At 48.2% G+C, this 9,494-nt stretch overlaps 2 protein-coding genes across 4 annotated transcripts in view; both read right to left on the reverse strand.

Moving 5' to 3' along the window:
- The window catches only part of IFT52 (intraflagellar transport 52), a 62,838-nt gene extending 61,870 nt beyond the window's left edge, over positions 1-968 (reverse strand). Inside the window, exon 1 of the mRNA XM_011929200.1 lies at positions 830-968. The gene's annotated coding sequence lies outside the window, so the exon portion shown is untranslated. The remainder of the gene's footprint in view (positions 1-829) is intronic.
- A 6,459-nt stretch (positions 969-7,427) lies between these two features.
- SGK2 (serum/glucocorticoid regulated kinase 2) overlaps positions 7,428-9,494 on the reverse strand; it is a 29,849-nt gene continuing 27,782 nt past the window's right edge. For all 3 annotated transcript variants that reach the window (XM_011929031.1, XM_011929032.1, XM_011929030.1), the window contains exon 13: positions 7,428-7,806. In XM_011929031.1, coding sequence (XP_011784421.1) covers positions 7,642-7,806 — 165 coding nt within the window. In that variant the 3' untranslated portion in view covers positions 7,428-7,641. The remainder of the gene's footprint in view (positions 7,807-9,494) is intronic.

A 9,494-nucleotide genomic window follows, 5' to 3' on the forward strand; every position in this document is an offset into this window, starting at 1 on the left:
TTTTTTTTTTTTTCAGAGACAGAGTTTCCCTTTGATGCCCATGCTGGTCTCTGACTCCTGGGCTCAAGGGCTCCTCCTCCCTCAGTCTACCAAGTAGCCAGGACTACAGGCCCACACTGCTGCACCCATCTTCTAAGTAGTTTAATTGCTATACCTTTATGTTATAATATCTGGTGGCTCTGGAGAGCTAATTTCCCTTATTACCATTAATTTTAGAATTTTCCTGGATTTCACATATTTATTCTTCTTTAAGCACTTTAACATCATTTTGTCCAGTTGAAAAACTGCCCCCTCCATGATCCCACTAATGTGACACATCTATCTTTTTTTGTTCTGTTAGTTCAGCCCCTGGTGACAATAGCAAGTCTGCGTTGCTGTACTGTCAGACTTAGTCAGAAATGCATCTCCTTAATAATACTATAAGGCCTTTAAAACTGTAAAAATAACGAATATTTGGGTAACGCTGCACAACCATTCTCTCGCTTTCTCTTCAATAACATTACCCGTCAAATCAGTATTTCCCACATGAACACCGAGGGATCACAGCCACGATACAAGAGAGATTAAGACTTTACGATTCCTCTTCCGATTGCTCTTTCATAGTCAGCGGAACGACTAAAATATCCCCATCACCCGAGGCCGTGCAGATGGGCGCCCAGCCGGAGCGCCACAACCCCGGGCTACGTCCGCGCCCCCAGTTTACTTCACCCCGGTGGACCCTGGAAGTTCTATGACTGGCCCAGCGGCCTCGAAGAGTGTGTCGAGGCCCTCGCCAGCTCCCAGGCCGCCCCAACGCCCCAGCCGGCCCACCACTGTCGGAGCCCTTTACCTGACGCTCAGCGACCACCGGTCACCTGACACCGCCCAGCATCCCGCGGCCAGGTATCCAAGGCCCTTTAGCAACCGGCGAGGAGCGGCGGTGCGCCGGGAGGCGTGGCCCAGGACGGAGCGCTAGCTCCGGCCGACGTGATGACGACAGCACGGAAGGCGCCTCTCAGTCGCAGGCGTCAGGGGTATTGGGTAGGGAGCCTGGCTGATGTGGGACTGTATCATTTGGTGCATGAGGGGCAAATCCAAAAACAAGGAGAATTAACTTTTCACGAAAAATAAACCCATTTACTTTTGTTTAATATCAATTACGACTAAAGACTAATAACGGTAGGACCCAAGTGTTCGCTCCACCCACAGGGAGAATAGTGAAGGCTTCCAGCGAGGGGGTTGGAGAATGCCCCAGCCGCGATTCCCAAGGCGCAGGCGCAGAGCGGAGCCAGGCGCGGGAAGGGCCGGGCGGAGGACGGGGCCGGGCGGAGTGTGGGGCCGGACTATTAGGAACTACTTACCGGAAAAGGGTGCGCTGGTTTAGTGTTGAGAATGATAACGATAATTCTGCTTTATTAACTCCGCATCTTTGCTCGCCATGGTGCTAGGCATGAGCGCCAGAGGTGAGCCCGCAGCCCTTTGGGCAGGGAGTTAGAACTTGAACAGATTCTACAAAAATGTGAAAACTATGAACTGTATTAGGGAGTCTGACGACTAAGCTCGTCAAAAAGGCGCGCCTGTTGAGCAGAGTTTTGAAGAAAGAGTGTTATTCATTAAGGCAAAGGCTGGGGAAGGGCGTTCCCGGCAGAAAGAACTGCTTGTGCAAAGAGCATCACCAATACAGGTTGCCCTGCCATCGCCATTAAGGTGGGAAACCAGAAGCCTGCAACTACCAGCAGGCCACCCGACTACCCAGGAAAGCGCTCTGTGCTTACCTTTAGAGGTGTGTGGATTTGTGAACAACGCTGCAGCAGCCTGGAAGACCCAAACTGAAGATTTCAGAGAGCTCTGACAGTTTTTATTTACATGTATGGTTGTCTTCGAGTTTAGGATATTAAAACACACAACTCTTGTTGCTTTTCACAGTTTCTGTCACTGGAAATTTTAAAAGTGGAGACGGGCCGGACGCAGCGGCTCTCTCCTGTAATCCCAGCACTTTGGGAGGCCCAGGCGGGTGGATCTCTTGAGCCCAGGAGTTAGAGACCAGCCTGGGCAACATGGCGAAACCCGGTATCTACTACAAATACGAAAAATTAGCTGGGCGTGGTGGCGCGCGCCTGTAGTCCCAGCTGATTGGGAGACTGAGGTGGGAGGATTGATTGATCCTAGGAGGCTGAGGCTGCAGTGAGTCGTCATGGTGCCACCGCACTCTAGCCTAGGCAACACAGTAAATCCTTGTCTCAAAAAAAGAAAAAAAAAGTGGAGAAGGGGTGATATGTGAATTCTCTGTGTCAGATGAAGTGGCTCATGCCTGTAATCCTAGCATTCTGGGAGGCTAAATTGGGAGGACTGTTTGAGGCCAGGAGTTTGGGACCTGGGTAACAGTAACACCTTTTCTCTCCAATAATAATAGTAATAAGGAAGGAGACCACTACTACTCCTGCTGCCCTCCTCCCCCCCACCTTGCCTAGTTGACAAGACAAGAGGAAAGAGAGAAAGAAACAAAAGTAAGATAAATAGCCAGACAACCTTGGCACCACCACCCGGCCCTAGGAGTTAAACAAAGTAATAATAATAACATCAACCCCTGACCTAAACTACTTATCTGTAAATTTCAGACACTGTAGGAAGAAAGCATTATAAAACTTTCTGTTCTGTTAACTGATGCATGTAGCCCCCAGTCACATTTCCCATGCTTGCTTGATTTATCACGACCCTTTCACGTGGACCCCTTAAAGTTGTAAGCCTTTAAAAAGGCCAAGTATTTCTTTCTCGGAGAGCTCGGCTCTTAAGACGCGAGTCTGCCGACGCTCCCGGCTGAATAAAAAACCTCTTCCTTCTTTAATCCAGTGTCTGAGGAGTTTTGTCTGCGGCTCATCCTGCTACAGTAAAAATAAATAAAAAAAGAAAATTAGCCAGGCATGGTGGCAACCACATGTAGTCTTAGCTACTTGGGAGGCTGAGGTGGGAAGATCGCTGGAGCCCAGGAGTTCAGGCTGCGGTGAGCCATGATCGCTGCACTGCACCCCAGCCTGGGCAACAGAGTGAGACGCTGTCTCTTTAGAAAAAAAAAAAAAGAGTTCTGTTCTTGGGGATGCTGTATTTTGTTGCAAAATTGGGTGAATACAGTTTGCAGTTAGGGTAATAATGGAAATGAAGTATTCTCACTGAAAAGAGAGTAGGCCATTCCATTTGAAGGCTGGGACAAATCTTGGGATCTTTCTGCCTGATATGCATTCTGTGTTTGCTACAGCACCTGCCCAGAGCATTTCTCCCACTGTTAGAGGCTGTAGAAAGACTAAGAGTTTTGGCCAGGCATAGTGGCTCACGCCTGTAATCCCAGCATTTTGGGAGGCCAAGGCGGGTGGATCACTTGAGGTCAAGAGTTCGAGACCAGCCTGGCCAAGGTGGTGAAACCCCATCTCTACAAAAAAAAAAAAAAATTAGCCAGGTGTGGTGGTGGGCGCCTGTAATCCTAGCTTCCCAGATGCTTGGGAGACTGAGGCAGGAGAATCGCTTGAACCCAGGAGGCAGAGGTTGCAGTGAGCTGAGATCGTGCCATTGCCCTCTAGCCTGGGCAACAAGAGTGTAACTCCGTCCCTGCTCCCCCGCCAAAAAAAAAGGCAAGAGTAAGACTTTTAGAATCAGTAGTGACTGTCACCAAGTTCAGTTCCTTGCTGTGACTTGTACCAGCTGGGTGACTTTGGGCAGTTTTCATAATCTCTGAGCAAATGTATCCTATCTGTGAAGTCAATTTTTTTTTTTTTTTTTTGCCAAGACAGAGTCTTGCTCTGCTGCCCAGGCTGGAGTGCAACGGCATGATCTCGGTTCACTGCAACCTCCGCTTCCTGGGTTGAAGCAATTCTCCTGCCTCAGCGTCCCAGGTAGCTGGGATTACAGGTGCCCACCACCATGCCTGGCTAATTTTTGTATTCTTAGTAGAGACAGGGTTTCACCATTTTGGCTAGGCTGGTCTTGAACTCTTGACCTTGTGAATTGCCCACCTGGGCCTCCCAGAGTGCTGGGATTACAGGCGTGAGCCACCGTGCCCGGCCTGAAGTTACTAATTTCTAAATGCTGGTTTATAGTGAGGATTGTAGATAATGCATATACAACTTGGGATGTGCTCCATAAACATAGGTTGTAGCATGTTCCATTCAACAGCATAGTTTTTCTTCGTGTTTATTTTATTTTTTATTTTTATTTTTATTTTTTATTTTTTGAGACGGAGTCTTGCTCTGTCGCCCGGGCTGGAGTGCAGTGGCTGGATCTCAGCTCACTGCAAGCTCCGCCTCCCGGGTTTACGCCATTCTCTTGCCTCAGCCTCCCGAGTAGCTGGGACCACAGGCGCCCGCCACCTCGCCCGGCTAGTTTTTTTGTATTTTTTAGTAGAGACGGGGTTTCACCGTGTTAGCCAGGATGGTCTGGATCTCCTGACCTCGTGATCCGCCCGTCTCGGCCTCCCAAAGTGCTGGGATTACAGGCTTGAGCCACCGCGCCCGGCCTCGTGTTTATTTTTTATCCTGATGAAAATAATTGTGCTTTTACAATCTCAGAACAGATAGAACCATTATGTGTTTCACCGTCCATAGCTGATTGTGTGCTTCTGACACTACTATTACGTTTCTGATCATTATAGTCTTGTCTTGCTTTGGGAAGTTAGGGGGATTTTGACCTCTCCCTCATCTTGTCCCACATTTGTCAATTAACCGGCACTATTAAGATAGAAATCAGTGTGTTTCTTTCAGCGTTCTTAGCACATGTGAAAGCTTAACATGAGCTCTTCCTGACCCAGTTTTGATCTCTAATAGCTCAGTGTCATTGGTGTTTTTTCTGTGGTCTCCCAGACTTGTCCCCCATGTTTCCTGGGGTAGGGGGCTGGGTGGACAAGACTTGAGGAAGGGAAAGAGTGGGATTGAATTAAGAGGAAAAGGCAATAAAATCACCAGCACACACTGATCCAAGAAAGTTCCTTCCCTTGTCTCCTAACCAAAAAGCTAATAAGGCCACTCAGGAGTATGAACCACACATTTGTAAAACACAAACATATTTTCTTATTTATTTATTCATTTATTTATTTATTAATAAGACAGAGTCACACTTTGTCGCCCAGGTTGGAGTGCAGTGGCGCGATCTCGGCTCACTGCAACCTCCGCCTCCCAGGTTCAAGTGATTCTCGTGTCTCCGCCCCCCGAGTAACTGGGACTACCGGCATACGCCACCACGCTCAGCTAATTTTTTGTATTTTTAGTAGAGACGGGGTTTCACCATACGGGCCAGGCTGGTCTACAAACTCCTGACCTTGGCCTCACCAAAGTGCTGGGATTATAGGCGTGAGCCACCGTGCCCAGCCAAAACGAACCACTTTTCCACTGAAGTAAGGAAGCACAATCCATCCCACAAGTGTTCTGAATTTATGAGGTGTTACAGCTCACGTTCTGTCTGATCAGAATTACCTTTAGAAATGACTAATCTTGGCCGGACGCGGTGGCTCATGCCTATAATCCCAGCACTTTGGGAGGCCAAGGTGGGCGGATCATCTGAGGTCAGGAGTTCGAGACCAGCCTGACCAACATGGAGAAACCCTGTCTCTACTAAAAATACAAAATTAGCCAGGCGTGGTGGCGCATGCCTGTAATCCCAGCTACTCAGGAGGCTGAGGCAGGAGAATTGCTTGAACTTAGGAGGCGGAGGTTGCAGTGAGTCGAGATTGTGCCACTGCACTCCAGCCTGGGCAACAAGAGCAAAACTCGGTCTCAAAAAAAAAAAAAAAAAAAGAAAAGAAAACGAAAAGAAAAGGAAATGACTAATATTGAACATATGGAGCTCCATGGTGGCGAGGAAGTTCTAGGCATCAATTCTGCAGCAGCCTCCAGCTCTGACCAGCTCTGAGCTCCCCTATGTGCAGTGGAGCATGGCATGAACCTGGCAGCCAGCCTCAGACCAGGAGCAGCATCCCGTTCAATGTCTCCTCTTCAAGACCCCATTTCTCACACTTGGCTTGTTCCAGCCAACTTTTGACTTAGCTCCTCACTAAAGATTTTGGCAGTCATTCTGCCTGGACCTAATAGCCAGAGCGAGAAGCAGACCAGCACAAAAGTTCAATGTGAGAGCCCTGGAGCCAGCTTGTAGGGCTCCAAGTCCGGGCTCCAGCCTTTATCAGTTATGTGACCGTCAGGCAAGGAACAACTTCTCTGACTCTGCATTTTCATTGGTAAAAAGGGGATAGTAATAATTCCTACCTCAGGGTTGTTTGGATGGAAAATTTGTAATAGACATGGAAGAGTCTAGCACAGCAACTAGCCCAGCATAGGCAGGCGATCTAAAGCTAACTTTGGCCAATTAAGCAAAAAAGGACTGTGTTAAAAAGGATCAGAAGTTCTCAGATCATTTGGAAAGCTAGATAAGACTTGAGGCTTGGGCAGGTGCAGTGGCTCATGCCTGTAATCCCAGCACTTTGGGAGGCTGAGGCGGGAGGATCACTTGAGGTCAGGAGTTCGAGAACAGCCTGGCCAAAATAGCGAAACCCTGTCTCTGCTAAGAATACAAACAATAATTAGCCGGGTGTGATGGCGCGTGCCTATAGTTCCACCTACTAGGGAGGCTGAGGCAGGAGAATCACTTGAACCCGGGAGGCGGAGGTTGCAGTGAGCTGAGATAGCACCACTATACTCCAGCCTGGGCAACAAAGCAAGACTGTCTGAAAAAAAAAATACTTGAGGCTTCCAGGAATGATATTGCAGGGCTGGTCTGATGGCGTTGCTGCCACTGAGCACCAACTGCCACAGTTTGCATCCTTGCCACTTCTACACCAGGAACTCAATTTTGTGGATACTGCTGCCATAGTTACCACACAAAAGAGCACTCCTGATCCCTTTCCTGAGTCAAAGTGTGGCACGGGTGCATCCCTGGTCCCCATGCCTGGCCCTGGCTAAGGGGAGGCTGGGAAAGTCGGTGTCTAGCATTTTCAGCTAAAAATACAAAATTAGCCAGGCGTGGTGGTGCATGCCTGTATTCCCAGCTACTCAGGAGGCTGAGGCAGGAGAATTGCTGGAACCTAAGTGGAGGTAGTTATTGCCCCCCATTAAGTCTCATAAAACAGGGGATTCCCTGGAGACAAGAAGGGGTTCAGATACCAGGCACCCAGACCCAACAACAAATGTCCAATATTACCCGCAACAAAGACAGGTATCATCAACATAGAGCAATAAGAGATATGATACCCGACGAGCTTGTTACATCTCTGTCATTTTACACATTGAGATCAAAATCCAGACACCAGGAGGCCCTCTGGTAAAGACTGCTGGCTGCCTACCCAACACTCTCCCCTTCTCCCTTAGTGTCAGAACCCCTTTGTTATGAGGGATAGTCACGTACCCAGCAAATGAGCCACATCTCCCAGCCTCCATTCCAGGTAGGGGTGGGTGGTTAGTGAGATGGAAGCAGAAGGCATTGGGTAGAGCTTTTGGGAAAGCCTCTGAGTAGCTGATGACCTGTCCTGCCAGCCTTTGACTCCGTAACATTATTTTTCTTTTATGTGGTGGAAAAAAATAAACCTGCTTCTCATTTAAGCCATTGTTACTTTGAGCCTCTCTTCTAGCAGCTGAAGGTAATTCCTTACTAATACCAGCTGGCCTCAGTACTTTCACAGGTGCTTCTCTTCTAGCAATCCAAGATGTCATCATCCTCTGGCGCATAAGAAAATCCCAGGAATGCACTTGAGGCCCCAGAGCTGCTGGCCACAGTGTCAGGGGTACAGCCAATGGATTTGGACACAGCTTCCTGGGTGAACTCTGGGTCAAAATGCTTCAAGTCAGCAGGTCCTGCCTGTCAATAAAAGCCAACGATAAGAAGAAAACACCGGGGTCAGAGCTGCCAAAGGAGCCCAAATCCTCAGGGATGTCAGGCCTCTGTGAGTACCCCATGCTTCATTGTCATCCATACTTGACTGTCACTTTCCTGTGCATTTACATTGATCATTTTATCCTCTCGCCCCCTGGTATTCTGCCTCCACACCAATCCTTAGACAAGTCAGTTAATCAACATATACTTACTGAATGCCTACCAGGTACTGTTCATGGCGCTGGGAACACAGGAGAAGAAGATAAAGTGAGCCCCTGCATTCATGGAGCTTACACTGTGTAGGGGGTAGGAGGATTGATAATAAGCATGTGTACAAGTAGATAACTTAGGATGGTGATAGGTCCTGTGAAGAAGATGAAATAGGATAATATGGCGGAGATTGGGGCTGCTTTAGTTATTTTGGAGGAAGACCTGTGAGGGAGATTACAAAAATGATGACAAATTCTCCATTTCCCATGTAGAGGTGGAGTCTATTTCTCCATTCCTTCAATGTAAGTTAGCCATATGACTTGGTTAGGCCAATGGGACATTACCAAATATGACACAAACAGAGGCTTGAAAAATGTACATCGGAAGTTGCTCTCTTGCTGTACTTCTAACCCTGAGGCCACCGTGTGAACAGCCCCAGACTAGCCTGCTGGAGCATGAGAGGCTTCATGAAGAACTCAGTTGCCCTGGCTGCCTGCCAACTCCCAGGCATGGGAGTGAGGCAATTCTAGATCAACAACTGCCAACTGTCCCGCTAGCTGACCACAGACATGAGAGAGCTCCACAGAGACCAGCTGGCCTGGCTCAGACTTAAAAAAAAAAAACAAAAAAAAACACGTAGAATCCGAACAAAATAATTTTTTTTAAGAGACAAGGTCTTTTTTGCCCTGTCACCCAGGCTGGAGTGCACTGGCATGATCACAGCTCACTACAGCTTCGACATCCCACCTCAGCCTCCTGCTGGGACTATAGGCATGCAGCACCACACCTGGCTAATTTTCTGTTTTTCTATAAAGATGGGGTCTCGCCATGTTGCCCAGGCTGGTCTTGAACTCCTGGCCTCAAGCAATGCTAATGACTTGGCCTCACAAAGTGCTGGGGTTACAGATATGAGCTACCATGCCTGGCCAAAAGATTGTTGTTTTAAACCACCTAGCTTTGGAGTTGCTTGTTATGCACCAAGAGCTAACCAATACAATCTCTCTGAGGAGGAGGCCTCGGTTTTATAAAGTAAGCAGCTGAGGAAGGGGAAGGGCTTGCAAATCTTTAGTGTGCAAGTTGGGCTATGGAGCCAAACAGATCAGTTTCCAGCTTCTCAATAAGGCAACAAGACAAGGTAGTCCCAGCCCAGCACTCAGAGTTCCAAGATCAGAATATGTATCCTGGCCCTTATTAGTTGTGTGACCCTAGAAGAAAATAATACTAAAGAAACTTACTGAAGACCTCACAAATGGTAGGTGGCAAAACCAGGAACCCAGCTTCGGAGTGTCTCATTCTAAAGTCCATGCATCTGTGCCTAGTATTCCATGTATGATTCTCTCTCCAGGGTATCAGTTTGACATTGTCTTTTTAAAATTTTACTGTCTGGCCGGGCGCGGTGGCTCAAGCCTGTAATCCCAGCACTTTGGGAGGCCGAGACGGGCAGATCACGAGGTCAGGAGATC

This window comes from Colobus angolensis, unplaced genomic scaffold (assembly GCF_000951035.1).
Source record: "Colobus angolensis palliatus isolate OR3802 unplaced genomic scaffold, Cang.pa_1.0 Scaffold8, whole genome shotgun sequence".
Classification (NCBI taxonomy): domain Eukaryota; kingdom Metazoa; phylum Chordata; class Mammalia; order Primates; family Cercopithecidae; genus Colobus; species Colobus angolensis.